Source organism: Pezoporus wallicus, unplaced genomic scaffold (assembly GCF_028554395.1).
Source record: "Pezoporus wallicus isolate ANWC-B61680 ecotype Strahan unplaced genomic scaffold, APGP_CSIRO_Pwel_v1 contig_12192, whole genome shotgun sequence".
NCBI classification, from domain to species: domain Eukaryota; kingdom Metazoa; phylum Chordata; class Aves; order Psittaciformes; family Psittacidae; genus Pezoporus; species Pezoporus wallicus.
The window spans coordinates 21154-42276 of NW_026639358.1; the positions used below are offsets into that span (position 1 = coordinate 21154).

The window sequence follows — 21123 nt, forward strand, 5'->3', positions numbered from 1 at the left end:
ATGGGGGGACTGGGATAGGGATGGGGGACAGAGGGGTAAGGACATGGGGACAGGGATATGGGGATAGGGATGGGGGACAGAGGGATAAGGACATGGGGATAGGGATGGGGGACAGAGGGATAAGGACATGGGGATAGGGATATGGGGATAGGGATGGGGGACAGAGGGGTAAGGACATGGGGACAGGGATATGGGGATAGGGATGGGGGACAGAGGGATAAGGACATGGGGATAGGGATGGGGGACAGAGGGATAAGGACATGGGGATAGGGATATGGGGATAGGGATGGGGGACAGAGGGGTAAGGACGTGGGGATAGGGATATGGGGATAGGGATGGGGGAGAGGGACGTGGGGATAGGGATATGGGGATAGGGATGGGGGACAGAGGGGTAAGGACATGGGGATAGGGATATGGGGATAGGGATGGGGGACAGAGGGGTAAGGACGTGGGGATAGGGATATGGGGATAGGGATGGGGGACAGAGATAGGGATATGGGGATAGGGATGGGGGACAGAGGGGTAAGGACGTGGGGATAGGGATATGGGGATAGGGATGGGGGACAGAGGGGTAAGGACATGGGGATAGGGATATGGGGATAGGGATGGGGGACAGAGGGATAAGGACATGGGGACAGGGATATGGGGGACATAGGGATAAGGACATGGGGACAGGGATATGGGGACTGGGATATGGAATAGGGTACTGGGACAGGGATGGGGGACATAGGGGCAAGGATATGGGGATAAGGATGGGGGACACAGGGATAAGGACATGCAGACAGGGACATGGAATAGGGGGACATGGAATGGGGGGACTGGGACAGGAAGGGGGACATAGGGATAAGGACATGGGGACAGGGATATGGGGATAGGGATGGGGGACATGGGGACAGGGATATGGGGATAGGGATGGGGGACATGGGGATAAGGACATAGGGATAAGGACATAGGGACAGGGACATGGGGATAGGGATGGGGGACATGGGGATAAGGACATAGGGATAAGGACATAGGGACAGGGACATGGGGACAGGGATGTGGGGACAAGGAAGCAGGAGGCCAAGGAATTGCGACAGGGACACGGAGGGGGAGCCCTGGGGACAGTGACGGGGCCAGGCCGGCTGCCACCACGTGGCTCTGACGAGGCCGCCCCGAGGGGCCAAGGTCCCCGTGTCCCGGGGCAGGGCGGCCCCACATCGATCCGACCGCAGCCAAGGGACACGGAGCCAGCCCCGGGGGCTTTATTCACACCACGAGCACGGGGCCGCTGTGGGCGCTGGGCACCGTCGGGGGCTCCCCCTCCGACGTGAAGTAGGCGATGAGCGCCCGCACGCCAGCCTTGAGCCCCGGCTGCAGCCCCATCTGCACCCCCAGCGCCACGGGGCCGCCGGCGGCAGCGGCGATCGCGGCCAGGCTGGCGTAGCCCAGGTCCTCGGCCGCCTGCAGCGCCCGCCTGGAGGCCAGGGCCTCGCAGCCCTGGAAGGCGAAGTAAACGCTGGTGCCCAGGTTGTAGAAGGCGCTGACGCCCGGCACCCACTCCAGCACCCCGTGCGCCTCCCGCTCCCCCGGCGGGGCGCAGGCATCGTCAGCCCCGCGCTGCCTCCGCACGGCCCCGCTGCAGCGCGGCCCCGCGATGCTCCGGGATGCGGCGGCACCGGGCGCGCAGGGCTGCGCCAGGCGGAGCAGGACCTGGGCCACGGCCTCGGGAGCCGGGTCCCGCCGCAGCCGCGCCAGACCCCGCAGCAGCGCAGCGGCCGCGGCCGGACCCAGCTCCCGCATCAAGCCCCGCACCTCGGCTTCAGCCTCCGGGCTGCAGGCGGCGGCGCTGAGCGCCAGGGCCATGGCGGCGCGGACCAGAGCCCTGGGCAGCGCTGGGAGCGAGGGGAAGCCGGGCAGGGCTGCGGGGAGCAGGGCCCCGCACGGGAACGCGCGGTCCCGCAGGGGCTCGGACGGCTTCTGCTGCGCCAGCTCCGCCAGCAGCGCCGAGGCACCGGGGCCGGCACCCAGCGCCGTGGGCACGGACCCCGGCAGGAGGAGGAGGAGGAGGAAGAGCAGAGCCCCGGGCATGGCGCAGCTCCGGGATCGCCTATGGAAGGGGCAGAGAGCTGTTAACCCCCATGGCATAACCACGGCCCTTAGGCTATAACCACGGCCCCCCCATGGTATAACCACAACCCCCCATGGCATAACCACATCCCCTAGGGTATAACCACAGAACCCTATGGTATAACCACAGCCGCCCCCCATGGCATAACCACGGCCCCCCATGGCATAACCATGGCCCCTAGGGTATAACCACGGCCCCCTATGGTATAACCACAGCCGCCCCCCATGGCATAACCACATCCCCTAGGGTATAACCACGGCCCCCCCACGGTATAACCACGGCCCCCCCATGGGATAACCATGGCCCCTAGGGTATAACCACGGCCCCCTATGGTATAACCACAGCTGCCCCCCATGGCATAACCACAGCCCCTAGGGTATAACCACGGCCCCCCCACGGTATAACCACGGCCCCCCCATGGGATAACCATGGCCCCTAGGGTATAACCACGGCCCCCTATGGTATAACCACAGCTGCCCCCCATGGCATAACCACAGCCCCTAGGGTATAACCACAGCCCTCCATGGGATAACCACAGCCCCCCAGGACCCCCCATCCCCGGCTCACCCACTCACCGGTGGTCCCTGCCCTGTCCCAGTGCTGTGGCTGCGGGCGCAGCCCCTGCGGCCCCTTTATAGCTGCTGTTATCAGGGGCTGTTGCGACACGTGGGGCTTGGCCCTGGGGCAGGGACAGGGCAGTGTGCACGGGCAGGACCCCAGCCCCAGCCCCACAGAGCAGAGGAGGCCAAGAACGGCATTGATTTATTGAACAGTTACAGAGTTTAATGAGGTCGGGGAAAAAACACCCCAGGAAGTAACAAAATCCATGGGGAAACGGGGATCTGGGGATAAAACAAGGAAATGGAGAGACCAGGACAAGGGGGGAAAGGTGCTTCCACAGCACCCTTAAAACCTGTGTGAAACAGCCCATGGGGAGCTTCAGTCTTCATCCTCCTCCTCCTCCTCTTCCACGCATCGGAGGCGCTTCCTCCTCCCCAGGGGCTGCAGCTCCTCATCCTCCTCATCCTCGGGGGGCAGCGCTGGGGCTGAATGGAGCAGGGAAGGGGCTGAGCACCCAATCCAGGGGTGCCGGGACAGGGGCACCCATGACCCCCCCCCCTCCCCACACTGTCCCCCAGCGCCAGGCTGGACCCACCGGAGCTGCCGGAGGCCTCGTCCTCGCTGTCGAGGTCCCGTTGCCTCTTGGTGTGGGGCTGCACAGGGCTGGGGTCAGGCTCCTCACTGCAGTGGTGGGGACAGGGCTCAGGGACCGGCTCAGGGACCGGCTCAGGGCCCCCCGGTGTGGGGATGGGACCAGTTCTCACCTCTCCGAATCCGGCGGCTGCGGTGATGCTGCTGGGCACAAGAGCCATGGAATCAATGGGGTGGGGAAGGGCTTGCAGAGCATCGCCTCCAAGCGCTCCGAGGCCTTACCTGGGTCAGGGTCCTGTGGGCACTGGGGTGGCTCCGGCAGCTCCCGGGGGCACCCCGAGGGGTCGGGGCCGTGGTGGGTGATGGAGGCGGCCGCCCGGCGGAGCAGCCGTGGGGTGAGCGCAGCCGGGATGCGCCAGAAGGTTTCCTGGGTGGAGAGGGGAGAGGGTGCAGGGAGAGGATGGGAGCAGGGGATGGGAACCGGGATGGGGATGGAGACAAGGAGGGGACGGAGATGGGGATGGGAATGGGAATGTGGATGGGACCAGGGACAGGGATGGGACCTGGGATGAGAATGGAAAGCAGGACTGGGATGAGGATGGAGACAAGGAGGGGAGAGGGATGGGAACAAGCATAGGGACAGGGATGGGAAGCAGGATGGGAAGGGGAAGTGGGATTGGGATGGGGATGGAGACAAGGATGGAGACAGGGAAGGGAACAGGGACAGGAATGGGAAGCAGGATGGGAAGGGGAAGTGGGACTGGGATGGGGATGGAGACAAGGATGGAGACAGGGAAGGGAACAGGGACAGGAATGGGAAGCAGGATGGGAAGGGGAAGTGGGACTGGGATGGGGATGGAGACAAGGATGGAGACAGGGAAGGGAACAGGGACAGGAATGGGAAGCAGGATGGGAAGGGGAAGTGGGATTGGGATGGGGATGGAGACAAGGATGGAGACAGGGAAGGGAACAGGGATGGGAAGCAGGATGGGAAGGGGAAGTGGGACTGGGATAGGGATGGAGACAAGGATGGAGACAGGGAAGGGAACAGGGATGGGAAGCAGGATGGGAAGGGGAAGTGGGATTGGGATGGGGATGGAGACAAGGATGGAGACAGGGAAGGGAACAGGGATGGGAAGCAGGATGGGAAGGGGAAGTGGGACTGGGATAGGGACGGAGACAAGGATGGAGACAGGGAAGGGAACAGGGATGGGAAGCAGGATGGGAAGGGGAAGTGGGACTGGGATAGGGATGGAGACAAGGATGGAGACAGGGAAGGGAACAGAGACAGGACTGGGAAGCAGGATGGGAAGGGGAAGTGGGACTGGGATAGGGATGGAGACAAGGATGGGGACCGGGATGGGGACCAGTGCTGGCGCCCGGTCCCTCACCTGCTCGCTCTCGGGGGGCCGCAGCCCCAGCCGCCGCAGCAGGGCCTGGAAGCGCCGGTTCTCCATCGCGTCCTCGTTCTCCTCCGAGAGCGGCACCAGCGGCACCGGGTGGGAGGTGCCTGAGCCCCGGGAGCCCGGTGAGCACCGGAGCGAGCCCCGGCCCCCCCCAGCCCCTGCCGGTCCCGTGTCCCCCCCCCCCTCCCCACTCACCATCCTCCTCCCGGTCCCCCGCCGTCCTCCACAGGCAGCTCTGGAGCCAGCGCAGGGGCCCGGCCAGGCCTGCGGGACAGCGATGGGTGATGCAGGATGCGGCCCCGCAGCCAAGCAGAGCCCGACCGGGGGGGTTCTGAGCCCCGAACCCACCTTCCTGCTGCAGCCGCTGCGCCAGGCCCTGCCCAGCCCCTTCCTCAGCCCCCTCCATGGGGTCTTCATCTTCTTCATCCTCCTCCTCCTCCTCGCTGTCCCCATCCTCGGAGCTGTCCTGGGCCAGCGCTGCCGGGGCTCCCTATGGGGACCGGGGGGGTTGGGGTGCCTGTGATGGGGCAGCACCCACTGCCCCCCCCCCCCGGCTCCAGCACCCCCCCCATGGTACCGGTACCGGTGCTGGTGCAGGGCCCTGGCCCTTCCTCCGGCGCCTCTTGTAGAGCTCGGCGTGCGTCGCCACCAGCCCCAGCGCCAGCAGCTTGTCCACGACCCGCGCCCGCGAGCGCCGCGCCGTGAGGTGCTGCAGGATGCGGCCCAGCACGTCTGGGGGGGGGCAATGATGAGGGGATGGGGGGGAAACAGGAGGGGGATAATGAGGGGTAATGGGGAAATAATGGGGGGGGGATAACGGAGGGATAACGGGAGAAATAATGGGGGATAACATGGGTTATAATGGGGGAAAAAATGGGAAAATTATGGGGAATAACCAAGAAATAATCGGGGATAAAGGAAGAGAAAAGGGGGGATAACGAAGGGGAAAATAGGGGATCATGGGGGGGAATAACAGGGGGATAACAGAGGGGGATAACAGAGGGATAACGGGAGAAATAACGGGGGATAACATGGGTTATAATGGGGAAATAATGGGAAAATTATGGGGAATAACCAAGAAATAATCGGGGATAAAGGAAGAGAAAATGGGGGATAACGAAGGGGAAAATGGGGGATCATGGGGGGGAATAAGAGGGGGATAACAGAGGGAAATAACGGGGGATAACGGGCGGAATAATGGGGGAAATAACGGAGGAATAAGGGAGGGATAACGGGGGGGAATAACAGGGAACGAGAAGGATAACGGGGAAACAATGAGGGACAACGGGGGCTGCCCCCTCACCATCCGAGCCCCGGAACTCCTCAAAGAGCCGCGCCAGCTCCTCCTCCTGCTCCTGCGTCCACAGCACGATGTGGGTGCCCTTCCTTGGGGGGGGCACACATGGGGTCAGCCCCAGCCCCGGGGCTCAGCGGCCGCCCCGGTTGTGCCCCCGTTGTGGGGGTCCCGGACCCACCTCTGCCGCGGGAGGTCGCGGGCGCTGCCGATGAGCCCCAAGCGCACCAAGTGCTTCACCAGGTGCCTGCGGGTGCGCCCGGGCGCCGGGAGCTGCGCCAGGATGGCTCCGGCCACGTCCAAGCCTGCGGGACCACAGGGGACAGGGATGGAGCCCCCGGACCCCCCCCCAAGCGCGGGTCCCCCTGCGCCCCCCAACCCCAGCCCCGGTACCTTCCACCTCCTTGTACTTCCAATAGAGCTCCCGCAGCTCCTGCTCCTCCTGCGGGGTCCAGGGGGGGGCCCGGCTCCTGCCAGCCCTGGGCAGAGACAGAGGAGAGGTGAGGGAGGTAACGGGGGCGATATAGGATGCGATAGGGTGCAATAGGGTGCGATAGGGTGTGATAGGGTGCGATAGAATGCGATAGAGTGCGATAGGGTGGGATAGGGTGCGATAGGGTGCAATAGGGTGCGATAAGATGCGATAGGATGCGATAGGATGCGATAGGATGCGATAGGATGTGATAGGATGCGATAGGGTGTGATAGGATGCAATAGGATGTGACAGAATGCGATAGGATGCAACAGGAGACAACAGGATGTGATAGGACGCAACAGGATGCAGTAGGGTACAATAGGATGCGATAGGAGACGACAGGATGCGATAGGAGGCATAAAGGGAGGGGAGGGAGGGCAGCAGCCCCATCGCCAGCCCCGCTCACCCCTCTCCCTCCCGCAGGGAGCCGTAGCCCTCGGTCATCTCGCGGGCGGCCGCGGGGCTCTTCCAGAAGAGCAGCTCCACGAACGCCTTCTTGTTGGTGGCCGCCAGCGCGAAGAACTTGCCCAGGATGAACTTGGCCAAGGCCACGAGCTCCTGCGGGGGACAGCGGAGCTGGGGGACACCGGGGACCCGGATCCTCCCCTGGGAAGCCGGGGGGGCGGAAGCGGGACCCACGGAAGCGGGACCCACCGGACCTGGTGCGCGCCGGCGGCGGGGTCGTGGAGGAGCCGGTTGAAGAGGGCGAAGAGGGAGAGCTGGAAGAGCAGCGGCTCCATGCGCAGGTCGCGGGCCAGGCGGTGCAGCAGGCGCGCGGCGCAGTGGTTGGTGCGGGCGCTGTTGCGGGGGTACCCCCGCAGCAGCAGCACCAGCGCCCGCACCACGGGGGCACAGGCGAACCTACCCCCATAGCGCCAGTGAGTGGGGCTGATGCGGTCAATGGGGAATCACCCCCCCCTCAGCCCCAGAGCCCCCTCTCACCGCTTCAGGTAGTCGAGGAAGTTGAACTCCTTCTCCGACACCTGCACGGTTTCTTCCTCCTCTTCCTCCTCCTCCTCCTCTTCCTCCGGCTCCTCAGGCTCCGGGGGCGCGTGCTCTGCAATGGGACAGTGCTGAGGGGTTGGAGCAGCCCCAAACCAGAGCCCCCCCCATTGCCGGTGCCGTGGACTCACGGGGCAGAGGAGCAAAGAGGATGTCCTGGAGCAGCTGGGTCTCCTCGGGGGGGCCCGCACTGGGGGGGCCGAACACGTCCCCTTCGGGCCACACATCCCTATGGAGGGATAGGGAGAGGCTGGCACCGTGTCCATGCACCGGGAATGCCCATCATGGCTATCACCATATCCATGCACTGGGAATGCCCATCATGGCTATCACCATATCCATGCACCGGGAATGCCCGTCACGGCTATCACCATATCCACGCACCGGGAATGCCCATCATGGCTATCACCATATCCATGCACCGGGAATGCCCGTCACGGCTATCACCATATCCACGCACCGGGAATGCCCATCATGGCTATCACCGTGTCCATGCACCGGGAATGCCCATCACGGCTATCACCATATCCATGCACTGGGAATGCCCATCACGGCTATCACCGTGTCCATGCACTGGGAATGCCCATCACGGCTATCACCATATCCATGCACCGGGAATGCCCATCACGGCTGTCACCGTGTCCATGCACCACGTGCGGGATGGGGATGGTGCCGGTACCGGGCAGAGCGGAGCAGCCGCAGGGCCTGGGGGACCCGAGCATCCCGCAGGCACCCCTGGATCCGCAGCAGGGCCTCGGCGCGTTGCTCCTCCACCGGCGTCTCCGACGCAGCATCGAAGGGCACCACGTCCTCGGGGAGGGGCACCTCGCCCTATGCAGGACGCTGTCACCTTGTGCCCCACAGCGACCCCCCCACAAGGTCCCTGCTATGGGGCTGGAGCCATCCCCTACCTGCAGACAGGCCTGAAGCTGTGGGACCAGCCCTGCCCACAGCTCCTGCAGCTCCTCGGCGCTGGGCGGCTGCGGGGCTGCGGCTGCGGGCGCGCGGGGCTGCTTCTTCCTCCGCACACGCTTGCTCTATAGGGGGCCAAGGACGGGGTGAGGAGGGGCTGTGAGCCCCATAGGACCCCCCGGTGGGGCGCTCCCCATCCCGACCTGCACCACGAGGCTGGCGCGGCCGCGGCAGAAGCGCTCCAGCATGCGCAGGAAGAGATGCGCCGTCTCCACCAGGTCCCGCAGGAAGCTGCGCGGCTGCTTGGTCTCGTCGAACTTGCGGAAGAGCGTGAGGAAGAGCTCCCGGTATTCCATCAGGTAGAAGATGTTGCCTGGGGAGGAGGAGGAGGAAGGAGGTGGAATGGGAATCCCCAGCGTGGGACGGATGCAACGGGACAATGGGACTCACTCTTGATGACCTGGCTGCTGTCCCGCACCGCCGGCTCCGGGGACCGGTCCATCTCCTGCACCGTGCGCAGCAGCTCCTGGTACGCCTTGAGAGCCAAGTGCATCCTGCGGAGGAAGGCGGTGGGCAGGACCCCAAGGCTCATCCAGTCCCAACGGGGACCCCTTCCATCGGAGCAGGGGGCTCCGAGCCCCATCCAACCGGCGACGGGGCAACCCCAAGCCCCCACCTGCGTGCCCAGGTCACGGCCTCCTTCTTGTCCATCAGCGCCATCTCGTAGTAGGTGGTGAGGTTCTGCTCGATGAAGTGGAAGGCGCGGACGCCCACGGTCTCGGACACCAGCTCCGGGCGGAAGCCGCGGTGCCGGTTGAAGGCCATGAAGAAGGCGCAAGCCCACAGGTAATAGGTCTCGTCGTGCTGCTGAGCCTTCTCCCGCACCAAGTGGTCCTGTGGGGCGCAGCCCGTGGGGCTCAGCGGGGCGGGGGACACAGCCCCGTGGGTCCCAGCCCCACGGCCGCCCCCTCACCTTCACCAGCAGCATGAGGCGGTTGTAGCAGCCCTCCAGGAAGTCCTGGCAGAAGCGGCGCAGGAAGAGGCGGACGTTGCGCGCGGAGCGGTGCGGAGCCTCGGCCTCGGGGGCTGCCTGGCGCCGCCGGGGCACGCGCCGCGGCTCCTTGCCCAGGTCGTGGCTGTAACTCTTCAGCTGCGGGCACGGCACCGCGCTCGGACCCGTCCGGCATCACCCCACCACCACCACCACCGCGTCCCCATCCCCGTGCTCACGTTGTGCAGCCCCTTATGGAACACCACGTCCCGGTCCCCGATCGCCTTCAGGCCCTGCAGGACGTAGGAGCCGCCGAACCGGGAGTGCCTGGAGGGGGGGGACGGGGGACGGGATGTGGGGTGAGCGGTGCGGACCCCACCGTGGGGGTCCCGGTGCTGCCACCCCCCCCCTGCCCTCACCTGTACGGGCGCTGCAGCGCCCGGCTCCTCTTCTCCGCCAGCTCCCGCTGCCGCAGGCTCTGCAGCTCCTGCGTGTCCTCGCTGTGCTCAGCACCCACCTGGCCCTGCCCCAGCACCGCCAGGTCCTCCGGGCTCTGCGGGCGGCATCATCAGCGCTATGGGATGGGGGGGTCCATGGGGGTCCCTGCCCCACCGGCCCCTGCCCCACTCGCCTGGTCACGGAACATGAGCGAGATGATCTCCAGGACGTGCAGCGCCCATTGCTGCTCCGTCTGGGCGCTGGCCAGGAACTTGAGCAGATCGTCCATGCCGCTGATGTGCAGCGCCCACAGCACCCGGTCGTGCACGGTGGCGTCGCCGTCCACACGCTGGGGGAGACGGAAAACGGGGGCTCAGCACCCCCGTGATGGCCCCAGAGCTGCCGCACGCGGTGAAGGGTCCAGTCGGGTACCTGCTCCTCGGTGGGGTCTGGGGGGACGTGCAGGACATTGCGCACCAGGAGCAGGATCCTCTCGATGAGCAGCGTGTCCTCCTCCTGCCGCTGCTCCCAGTCCTGCGGGGATGGGGCCGTGAAGGGTCCCCGCAGCACCCACGGGGATGGAGCTGGGAAGGGTCCCCGTAGCACCCACAGGGATGGAGCTGGGAAGGGTCCCCGTAGCACCCACGGGGATGGAGCTGGGAAGGGTCCCTGCAGCACCCACGGGGATGGAGCTGGGAAGGGTCCCCGTAGCACCCACAGGGATGGAGCCAGGAGAGGTCCCCATAGCACCCACAGGGATGGAGCTGGGAAGGGTCCCCGCAGCACCCACGGGGATGGAGCTGGAAGGGGTCCCCATAGCACCCACAGGGATGGAGCTGGGAAGGGTCCCCGTAGCACCCACGGGGATGGAGCTGGAAGGGGTCCCCATAGCACCCACAGGGATGGAGCTGGGAAGGGTCCCCGTAGCACCCACGGGGATGGAGCCAGGAGAGGTCCCCATAGCACCCACAGGGATGGAGCTGGGAAGGGTCCCTGCAGCACCCACGGGGATGGAGCTGGAAGGGGTCCCCATAGCACCCACAGGGATGGAGCTGGGAAGGGTCCCCGTAGCACCCACGGGGATGGAGCTGGAAGGGGTCCCCATAGCACCCACAGGGATGGAGCTGGGAAGGGTCCCCGTAGCACCCACGGGGATGGAGCCAGGAGAGGTCCCCATAGCACCCACAGGGATGGAGCTGGGAAGGGTCCCCGTAGCACCCACAGGGATGGAGTCAGGAGAGGTCCCCATAGCATCCACAGGGATGGGGCTGGGAGGGGTCCCCGCAGCACCCACAGGGATGGAGCTGGGAGGGGTCCCCACAGCACCCACAGGGATGGAGCCGGGAGCGGTCCCTGCAGCACCCACAGGGATGCAGCCGGGAGGGCTCCCCACAGCACCCACAGGGATGGAGCCGGGAGCGGTCCCTGCAGCACCCACAGGGATGAAGCCGGGAGCGGTCCCTGCAGCACCCACAGGGATGAAGCCGGGAGGGGTCCCCGCAGCACCCACAGGGATGCAGCCAGGAGGGGTCCCCGCAGCACCCACAGGGATGCAGCCCATGCAGGGCCGTGGCACTCACGAGCTGCAGGAGGTCATAGAGCTTCTCACTGAGCACCCCAAACACCTTCTCACTGGCAAACGCCTGCAGAGAGCCCTGTGTGAGCGAGGGGGGCACAAACAGAGCCCCCAGCCCAAGGGGGGGGTCAGACTCACCTCTTTATAGGCCTGGAGGTAAGTCCCGACCTGCAGGAAGTGGTGCCGGGAGCCGGCATCCGCAGGGACTTTGCCGAAGCAGAGCAGCGCCGGCTGCGTCAGGTTCACCATCAGCCTGCGAGGGGGCAACGCTGCTCCATGGGGGGAGCCCTACGGCACCACCCCGACCCCCCCCCCACAACCGCACCCCCTATACCTGACCACGGCATCGAACAGGACCTTGTCCTGCGGGTACTGCACCAGGATGGGCAGGAGATCGCTCTGCAGGATCTGCGCCGCCCCGAGCTGCTGCCGCACATCCCGGGTCTCGTCCTCGTGGCGCAGGTACCGGATCAGGTCCTTAACGCTTTCTAAACGGGGGGACACGGAGCCGTGAGCCCCGCAGCGCCGCGCCGAGCCCCGCCGCCGCCCCGAGCGCCCCCGTACCCAGGCAGTCGGGCTCCCGGTGGTACACGGCCCCTTCCAGGTAGCCCAGAGCGCTGCAGGTAGCCAGGAGCTCGCAGTTCATCCCGCACCCGTCCGCGCACCGGCGCCGGTAACGGGGTCCTTGTGCGAGCCGGGGCCCAGCGCCCCCCGGTTCCGCCCCCCCCCAAACACCTCCAAACGGGGACCGATGCCGCCGCTACCGCAGCTCCCGCCAATCCCGGCCCGTTCCCGCGGCCCCGCGCAACACCCCGAGTTCCCGCGCTGGGAGGCCCCGCCCCGCTCACGGGCTTAAAGCGGCAACTCCCGCCCTGGGCACCCGGTGGGGCCCACACCCCCCTCCCCACCTCCCGCCTCCCGCGTAACCGCTGCGGCCGCTGCCCCGCAGCCCACCCCCCACCCCCGGAAAGATTCCACCCCTTCCCTCGCTCCCACAGTGATGCGGTGCACCCCAAAACGGGAGGAGCTCCCATGCGCGGCATTGCCCCTTTAAGTACGACGCAGGGCGGGGACCTCCACCGCGGGCGCGGGAAAGGACCGCACCTCCCCTCCCGGCAGCCCCCGCGATGTTGCCGGGGCGACGCGGGCTCGGGCTGGTCCCCAGCATCCCCGGTTCTCCCCACCTCCAGTTCCCCCCTCCCCGGTCGCCTCCATCCCCGGTCCTCCCGTCCCCGCTGTCTCCATCCCTGGTGTCCCCCATTTCCGGTCTCCTCATCCCGGGTTACTCCCCTGTCCCCAGTTCCCCCATCCCCGCTCCCCTCCATCCCCGTTCCCCTCCATCCCCGCTCCACTCCATCCCCGCTGTCTCCATCCCCGCTCCCCTCCATCCCCGCTGTCTCCATCCCCGCTCCCCTCCATCCCCGCTCCCCTCCATCCCCGCTCCCCTCCATCCCCGTTCCTCTCCATCCCCGTTCCCCTCCATCCCCGTTCCCCTCCATCCCCGCTCCCCTCCATCCCCGCTGTCTCCATCCACGCTCCCCTCCATCCCCGCTCCCCTCCATCCCCGTTCCCCTCCATCCCCGCTGTCTCCATCCCCGTTCCCCTCCATCCCCGCTGTCTCCATCCCCGTTCCCCTCCATCCCCGTTCCCCTCCATCCCCGCTCCCCTCCATCCCCGCTCCCCTCCATCCCCGCTCGCCTCCATCCCCGTTCCCCTCCATCCCCGTTCCCCTCCATCCCCGCTCCCCTCCATCCCCGCTCCCCTCCATCCCCGTTCCCCTCCATCCCCGCTGTCTCCATCCCCGCTCCCCTCCATCCCCGCTGTCTCCATCCCCGTTCCCCTCCATCCCCGCTCCCCTCCATCCCCGCTCCCCTCCATCCCCGTTCCCCTCCATCCCCGCTGTCTCCATCCCCGTTCCCCTCCATCCCCGCTCCCCTCCATCCCCGCTCCCCTCCATCCCCTCCCTCCCCGTTCCCCTCCATCCCCGTTCCCCTCCATCCCCGCTCCCCTCCATCCCCGTTCCCCTCCATCCCCGCTCGTCTCCATCCCGTTCCCCTCCATCCCCGCTCCCCTCCATCCCCGCTCCCCTCCATCCCCGTTCCCCTCCATCCCCGCTGTCTCCATCCCCGTTCCCCTCCATCCCCGCTCCCCTCCATCCCCGTTCCCCTCCATCCCCGCTCCCCTCCATCCCCGCTCCCCTCCATCCCCGTTCCCCTCCATCCCCGCTGTCTCCATCCCCGCTCCCCTCCATCCCCGCTCCCCTCCATCCCCGTTCCCCTCCATCCCCGCTGTCTCCATCCCCGCTCCCCTCCATCCCCGCTGTCTCCATCCCCGCTCCCCTCCATCCCCGCTGTCTCCATCCCCGTTCCCCTCCATCCCCGTTCCCCTCCATCCCCGTTCCCCTCCATCCCGGCTGTCTCCATCCCCGCTGTCTCCATCCCCGCTCCCCTCCATCCCCGTTCCCCTCCATCCCCGCTGTCTCCATCCCCGTTCCTCTCCATCCCCGGTCCCCTCCATCCCCGTTCCCCTCCATCCCCGTTCCCCTCCATCCCCGCTCCCCTCCATCCCCGTTCCCATCCTTGACAGTTCACCTCCCTCGTCTGTACCATCCATCTCCGTTCCCCTCCATCCCCGTTCCCCTCCATCCCCGCTCCCCTCCATCCCCGTTCCCCTCCATCCCCGTTCCCCTCCATCCCCGCTCCCCTCCATCCCCGTTCCCCTCCATCCCCGTTCCCCTCCATCCCCGTTCCCCTCCATCCCCGCTCCCCTCCATCCCCGCTCCCCTCCATCCCCGTTCCCCTCCATCCCCGCTCCCCTCCATCCCCGTTCCCCTCCATCCCTGTTCCCCTCCATCCCCGCTGTCTCCATCCCCGCTCCCCTCCATCCCCGATGCCCTGCCTTCCCGGCTGTCTGCATCCCCGTTCCCCTCCATCCCCGTTCCCCTCCATCCCCGGTCCCCTCCATCCCCGTTCCCCTCCATCCCCGGTCCCCTCCATCCCCGCTCCCCTCCATCCCCGTTCCCCTCCATCCCCGTTCCCCTCCATCCCCGCTGTCTCCATCCCCGCTGTCTCCATCCCCGCTCCCCTCCATCCCCGGCGCCGGGCACTGCCGGTTACCAAAATAAACGCTGCCGTTTAATGCACCGAACACAGCGCTCCCGCCGCGGCGGTTCGCGGGGGCCGGGCCCCGCCGCCGCCCGCCGCACACACACGCACCACAACGCAGCCAAGCGGCGGGGCGGCCGGGACCTACAAGCCCTGAGTCTTCAGCTCCAGCGGCTCCGCCGGCGGCGAAGGAGGCGGCTCGGTAACGGGCGGAGCTCCCTTGAAGGCGGCCAAGCGCTCGGCCAGGCTGCGCGGCCGCGGGCACAGCGCGAACTCGTAGAGCACCGAGCCCAGCGCAGCGCCCAGCACCGGGCCCGCCCAGAACACCTGCGGGAGGTGCGGGGGGGGGCACGGGGTGGGCACCGGCACCGGGGACCCCGGTACCCAGCGCAATGGTACCGGGGGGTGTCACGGAGGACGGATGCAGGAAGGATGCGGGAGGGATGCGGGAGGGATGCGGGAGGGATGAGGGAGGGATGCGGGAGGGATGGGAGAAGGATGCGGGAGGGATGCGGGAAGGATGCGGGAGGGATGCGGGAAGGATGCGGGAGGGATGAGGGAGGGATGCGGGAAGGATGCGGGAGGGATGCGGGAAGGATGCGGGAAGGATGCGGGAGGGATGAGGGAGGGATGAGGGAAGGATGAGGGAGGGATGTGAGAGGGATGCAGGACGGATGCGGGAAGGATGCGGGAGGGATGCGGGAAGGATGCGAGAGGGATGTGGGAGGGATGTGGGAAGGATGCGGGAGGGATGAGGGAGGGATGAGGGAAGGATGAGGGAGGGATGTGAGAGGGATGCGGGACGGATGCGGGAAGGATGCGGGAGGGATGCGGGAAGGATGCGGGAGGGATGCGGGAGGGATGCGGGAAGGATGCGGGAGGGATGCGGGAAGGATGCGGGAGGGATGCGGGAAGGATGCGGGAGGGATGCGGGAGGGATGCGGGAAGGATGCGGGAGGGATGCGGGAGGGATGCGGGAGGGATGCGGGAGGGATGCGGGAGGGATGCGGGAGGGATGCGGGAAGGATGCGGGAGGGATGCGGGGTCCCCCCCGCAGCTCTTACCCAGTGGTTGGTGAAGTTGCGGGTGATGACGGCGGGCGCGAAGGAGCGCGCCGGGTTCATGCTGGCGCCCGTGTAATACATCTGATGGGAGGGGGACGCGGCGGTGGGTGCGGGACCCGGCCCCGCTGCCCCCCGAGGCGGGGACCCCCCGCGGCCGTTCTTACCCCGAAGAGGTGGCCGAGGGCGAGGGAGAAGCCGATGGGCAGCGCGGCCGAGCCCGGGCGCCCGTCGTGGCGGTCGTCGAAGCTGGCGAGGACGCAGAGCACGAACTGCGCCGTGAGGAGCAGCTCCACCACCGTGCCCTGGCCCGGCCCCACGCCCGGGTGCAGCTGGAACGGGGGGCACGGGGCTCAGCACCACCCCGCAGAGCCCAGCACCGCCTTGCCCCGCTGCACCCCGAAGCCCTGCTCACCCCAAGCACTTCGCGGCCCCCCCCCCAAACCTCCCATTAACCCCCATTAGCTCCGTTCAGCATCTCAATCCCCCCATACAGCCCCCCCCCCCAAAGCTCCAAACACCTCCAGACCTCCTAACCCCCCCATTAGCACCATTCAGGCCCCCCCAAGCATCTCAATCCCCCATTACAACCACCCCCAACCCCAGAGCCCCTAAACCTCGCAGTAACCCCCACTGAGCACCTCAATTCCCATTAAACCCCCCCCTTCCACAACCCCAAAGCCCCAAGCACCTCCCAGAGCCCCTAAACCCCCCACTGAACACCTCAATTCCCATTAAACCCCCCCTTCCACAACCCCAAAGCCCCAAGCACCTCCCAGACCCCCTACCCCCCCCCCTTTACCCCCCTCAATCCCCCCATGACATCCCCGTGGCACCCCTAAAACCCCCTGTGGGAGCCCCGCTCACCGCGCTGAGCCCGAGGGTGCCGCGGACCGGGGCCGGTGTGAGCCCATAGAGCACCCCGGCCCCGGCCAGCGCACCCAGGACCTGTGCCACGAGGTAGCCCACGGCCCGGGCCACCGAGAGCTGCGAGGCCATGAGGAAAGCCAAGGTGACGGCCGGGTTGACGTGGCCGCCGCTCACCGGCCCCAGAGCCTGCACTAGGGTGGCTTGAGCCAGCCCGAAGGCCAGGGCAGCCCCCAGGACATTGGGGGGGCCCGGCACCCAGCGCAGGGACGCCCCCAGCCCCAGCAGGGTGTAGAGGAGGCTGCCCAGGAACTCGGCCAGGACGGCCCTCCAGAAGGAGGACGAGCGCAGCTCCCGCATTGCCTGGCCCCGCTCCTGCGGCCCCGCTCCCCTCCCCGGGGGCCGCCCGCAAACACCTTTATAACCCCCCCCCCCCCCCCCCCCTTCGGTCCGGCCCCCGGGGTCGGATCCCGCACCCCCCCCCCCCCTTCCCCTTCATTAACCACTTCGCTGCCCGGTGACACACAAAGAGGGACATCCCCCCCCGCCCCGAATAGCGGGGACCCCCCCCCCCCCTCCATCCATGGGGCTGCTATGGGGGGAACACACGACGCTGCCCCATAGATGGGTGGGAGCACAATACAGGGAGCAGCCTCCCCCTGCCCCACACTTGGGGGGGGTGAGGGGGGGGGCCGGCGCTGTTGTGTGCGGGAGCGATGATTGAGCCCGGCTTAGCGGGCCCCCGGGGGGGGGATTAGAGCCCGGCGCGGCCATTGGCCCCCGTCGGAATCTGCCGGGGCTGCAGAGGCTGCCACAAAGCGCTTTGCTGCGCTCAGCGCCCGGCACGGGACAGCGATGGGGGGTCCCCGTCCCCCCCCCCCCAATGGGGCCGCAGGGAGGGGGCACCCGCATGGGAAGGGAGGGGGGGCATCGGGGTCTTGCAGCCCCATTGAGACACACACACCCCACACACCCCAATAGCAACAGTCGGACCTAACCCCAGCTTTAATAACGGGGGTAAGGGGATCCAGGAGCCCCGACTCCTCTGGGGGGCTCAGGTTGTGGGGCTGCGGGCGGGGGGTGAGGACGGGGCCGGGCTGGTGGCCTCGACCAGAGCCACGTCCCTGCAGGCCAGGCAGGAGCGGAGCTTGTCCCGGGATGCGCCGGGAGCCAGGAGGAATTCGTGGCAGAGCCCGGCCAGCAGCGAGCCCAGCACCGGCCCCAGCCAGTACACCTGGGGGGGGGACACAGGGGTCGGGGGGGACACATGGGGCAGGGGGGGGATGCACATGAGGGGTCGGGTGCCCCAGGGATAAGGGGATGTGGGGTTGGGGGCTGCTGGGTACTGAGCAAGGGATGGGGGCAAAGGGACCCACAGGGATAGGGATGGGAACTGGATTGGGATGGGGACAGGGATGAGGATGGGGAGGGAACAGGGATGAGGATGGGGACGGGACAGGGATGGGGACAGGGATGAGGATGGGGAGGGAACAGGGATGAGGATGGGGACGGGACAAGGATGGGGACAGGGATGAGGATGAGGACAGGGATGGGGACAGGGATGAGGATGGGGACGGGACAAGGATGGGGACAGGGATGAGGATGGGGAGGGGGATAAGGATGAGGACAAGGAGGGGACAGGGATGAGGATGAGGACAGGGATGGGGACAGGGAGGGGGACAGGGAGAGGACGGATTGGAGGAACCTGCTCCATGGGGGGCTCGCACGTTTGGGATGGGGGTACCAGGGAAGCCCCTCCCAAAGGATTGGGGGGACCCACCCTGGGATGGAGGGACCCGGAGGACCCGAACTGGGGCTGCAGCTGGGACAAGGGGGTGCGAATGGACACGGGGAGGGTCCCCACATGGGGCTCGGGGGGGGGGCACACCCCAAACTCACCCAATGATCGTCCCAGACCCCGGTGACAAGCGCCGGCCCCAGTGAGCGCGCGGGGTTCAAGCTGCCCCCCGAGACTGGTCCCTGTGGGATGGGGGGGTCAGGAGGGGGGGGGCACCAGCACCCGCGTTGGATGGGGGGGCCGGGGGGGTCCTCACCGCAGCCAAGGCACCGGCGGCCACGGCGCTGCCCAGGACCAGGCCCCCCCCGCCATGGGGAGGGGGCCGGGAGGAGGAGGCGAAGGTGGCCAAAGCCAAAGGGATGGTGGCCAAGGTCTCCCAGGCCAGGGCCTGTCCTGCTGTGCCCTGAGCGCTCACCTGCGGGTACAGCCGGGGAGAGCGGCTGGAGCTGGGGTGGGATGGGGATGGGGATGGGATGGGGTGGGGATGGGGATGGGATGGGGATGGGGATGGGATGGGGATGGGGATGGGGATGGGATGGGGATGGGGATGGGATGGGATGGGGATGGGAAGGGATGGGATGGGGATGGGATGGGGATGGGGATGGGATGGGGATGGGGATGGGGATGGGATGGGGATGGGGATGGGGGGGATGGGATGGGGATGGGATGGGGATGGGGATGGGGATGGGATGGGGGGGATGGGGATGGGGATGGGGATGGGATGAGGGTGGGGATGGGGATGGGATGGGGATGGGATGGGGATGGGATGGGGATGGGATGGGGATGGGGATGGGGATGGGATGGGGATGGGGATGGGATGGGGATGGGGATGGGATGGGGATGGGGATGGGGATGGGATGGGCTGGGGATGGGGAGCGGATCGGGATCGGGATGGGGATGGGATGGGGATGGGGATGGGATGGGGATGGGGATGGGGATGGGATGGGGATGGGGATGGGGATGGGATGGGGATGGGGATGGGATGGGGATGGGGATGGGATGGGGATGGGAAAAGGGACAAGGATGGGGACAAGAACTGGAATGGGGACAGGGCCGAGGGCAGGGCCGGGCACAAGGACGGCGCTGGGGCACTCACCCTGGGCACGAGCCCGGTGCCCTCCGGCAGCGCCAGGCGCGCGGCGGCCGCCGCCAGCAGAGCCCCGCAGCACTGCGCCAGCAGCAGCACGGCCGCGCGCCCGGCACCCAGCTTGCGGGTGCAGAGCAGGGCCAGGGTGAGCGCGGGGTTGGCCTGGGGGGCCCCGGGGGTGCTGCTGAGCGCCGCGGCCGCCAGGCCCCCACCCAGCGCCGGGGCCACGGCTCCGGGGGCTGCCGAGGAGCCCAGCACCAGCGCCACGAAGAGCAGAGAGGCCACGGCCTCGGCCAGCGCCGCGCGCCACAGGCAGCCAGCAGCCAGCTCCTGCGGTGGAGAGGGTGACGTCAGCGGTGACGTCAGCGGTGACGTCAGGGGTGACAGGGGCATGGGTGACATCATGGGTGACGTCATGGTGACACCATGGGTGACATCACGGGTGACATCATGGGTGACATCATGGGTGAGGTCTTGGGCAACATCATGGATGACATCATAGGTGACATCATGGGTGACACCATGGGTGAGATCATGGGTGACCTCATGGGTGACACCGTGGGTGACATCATGGGTGACATCATGGGTGAGGTCATGGGCAACATCGTGGATGACATCATGGGTGACATCATGGGTGACACCATGGGTGAGATCATGGGTGACATCACGGGTGACATCATGTGTGACACCATGAATGACATCACGGGTGACATCATGTGTGACACCATGAATGACATCACGGGTGACATCATGCATGACACCATGGGTGACATCACGGGTGACACCATGGGTGACATCACGGGTGACATCATGCGTGACACCATGGGTGACATCACGGGTGACATCATGGGTGACACCATGGATGACATCACGGGTGACACCATGGGTGACATCACGGGTGACATCATGCGTGACACCATGGGTGACATCACGGGTGACATCATGCGTGACATCATGGGTGACATCACGGGTGACATCATGCGTGACACCATGGGTGACATCACGGGTGACATCATGTGTGACACCATGGGTGACATCATGGGTGATACGGTGATGGGGTGCCACAGCTATAGGGTGTCCCACAGACAGAGCACCCTGGAGACAGGGTGTTGTGGTGATGGGGTACTTCAGTGACCGGTCACCATAGCAACGTGGTCCCTCAGGGATGGGGCACCCTGGTGATGGGGTACCATCATGATGGGGGCACCACGGCAATGGCGGCACCACGGCGACACCGATGGGTGCCGGGTGGGGGGGGTGTTACTGCAGTCATGGAGATGGGGGGCTGCTCCCCCCCCAGCAGGGAGGGACCTGGGGGGCGCCATAGGGGTGAGAAGGGGAAGGGGTCGGGGCCGTTCTTACCTCCCCGATGGCCATGGCGCAGCTGTGGGGCTGAGGGCGGCGTGGGGACACCCACAGACACGTCCCACCCCCCCGGGGTGCAGGAGGGGGGAGCTGTGGGGCAGAGCCCTTTGATGGAGGGGGGGGCCACAGCTCTGAGCATCACTGGGTGCCACGGCAACCCGCTGGACCACTGGGGGTTGCCACGGCGACCGGAGATGAAAGGGAGGATGAAAGGCTATGGGGAGCGGGGGGGGTGTGGGGGGTGCCCCCCCGGCCCTGCCAGCTCAGCAGCGCACGGGGTGAGTCAGCGCGGGCGCGAAGGGCCTGGCTCAGCACCTGCGGTGCTGACGGCCTGCAAAGAGCCAGAACAATCGCGGGCGGGCACAAAGGGGACCGGGACCGGGACGAGCGGGTGGACACGGGGAGGGACACGGGGAGGGACATGGGGTGGAGACAGGGACATGGCGGTGGGCACAGGGACATGGACAGAAGGACATGGGGATGGA

General features: G+C 67.1%; 4 protein-coding genes across 4 annotated transcripts; all 4 read right to left on the reverse strand.

Annotated features, from left to right (window-relative positions):
• Positions 1 to 1238: 1238 nt before the first annotated feature.
• APOF (apolipoprotein F) lies at positions 1239 to 2007 on the reverse strand (the record flags this gene model as incomplete). The annotated part of the gene is made up of 1 exon (XM_057414312.1): positions 1239 to 2007. A coding segment is annotated over one exon (759 nt), but the record flags the coding sequence as incomplete, so codon positions are not given.
• A 750-nt stretch (positions 2008 to 2757) lies between these two features.
• TIMELESS (timeless circadian regulator) lies at positions 2758 to 12050 on the reverse strand. Its single transcript, XM_057414313.1, has 29 exons — positions 11921 to 12050; positions 11691 to 11844; positions 11495 to 11609; positions 11361 to 11423; positions 10213 to 10314; positions 9974 to 10129; positions 9762 to 9895; positions 9582 to 9669; positions 9325 to 9501; positions 9028 to 9245; positions 8802 to 8905; positions 8555 to 8724; positions 8351 to 8476; positions 8119 to 8270; positions 7571 to 7668; positions 7380 to 7494; positions 7097 to 7298; positions 6844 to 6995; positions 6356 to 6441; positions 6144 to 6267; positions 5972 to 6054; positions 5252 to 5400; positions 5017 to 5158; positions 4864 to 4932; positions 4654 to 4772; positions 3545 to 3689; positions 3436 to 3466; positions 3267 to 3352; positions 2758 to 2789 (listed from the first exon to the last, which is right to left on the reverse strand). The coding sequence occupies exons 1-29, from the start codon at positions 12000 to 12002 to the stop codon at positions 2758 to 2760; spliced, it is 3474 nt and encodes a 1157-aa protein (XP_057270296.1). The 5' UTR covers positions 12003 to 12050.
• A 2418-nt stretch (positions 12051 to 14468) lies between these two features.
• MIP (major intrinsic protein of lens fiber) lies at positions 14469 to 16771 on the reverse strand. Its single transcript, XM_057414311.1, has 4 exons — positions 16389 to 16771; positions 15689 to 15853; positions 15525 to 15605; positions 14469 to 14787 (listed from the first exon to the last, which is right to left on the reverse strand). Exons 1-4 carry the CDS (start codon positions 16746 to 16748, stop codon positions 14605 to 14607), a joined length of 789 nt encoding a protein of 262 aa, XP_057270294.1. The 5' UTR covers positions 16749 to 16771; the 3' UTR covers positions 14469 to 14604.
• Positions 16772 to 17442: 671 nt separating this feature from the next.
• On the reverse strand, positions 17443 to 20779 carry LOC130601909 (aquaporin-4-like). Its single transcript, XM_057414314.1, has 5 exons — positions 20636 to 20779; positions 19283 to 19603; positions 18443 to 18601; positions 18288 to 18368; positions 17443 to 17622 (listed from the first exon to the last, which is right to left on the reverse strand). Exons 1-5 carry the CDS (start codon positions 20648 to 20650, stop codon positions 17443 to 17445), a joined length of 756 nt encoding a protein of 251 aa, XP_057270297.1. The 5' UTR covers positions 20651 to 20779.
• Positions 20780 to 21123: the final 344 nt, after the last annotated feature.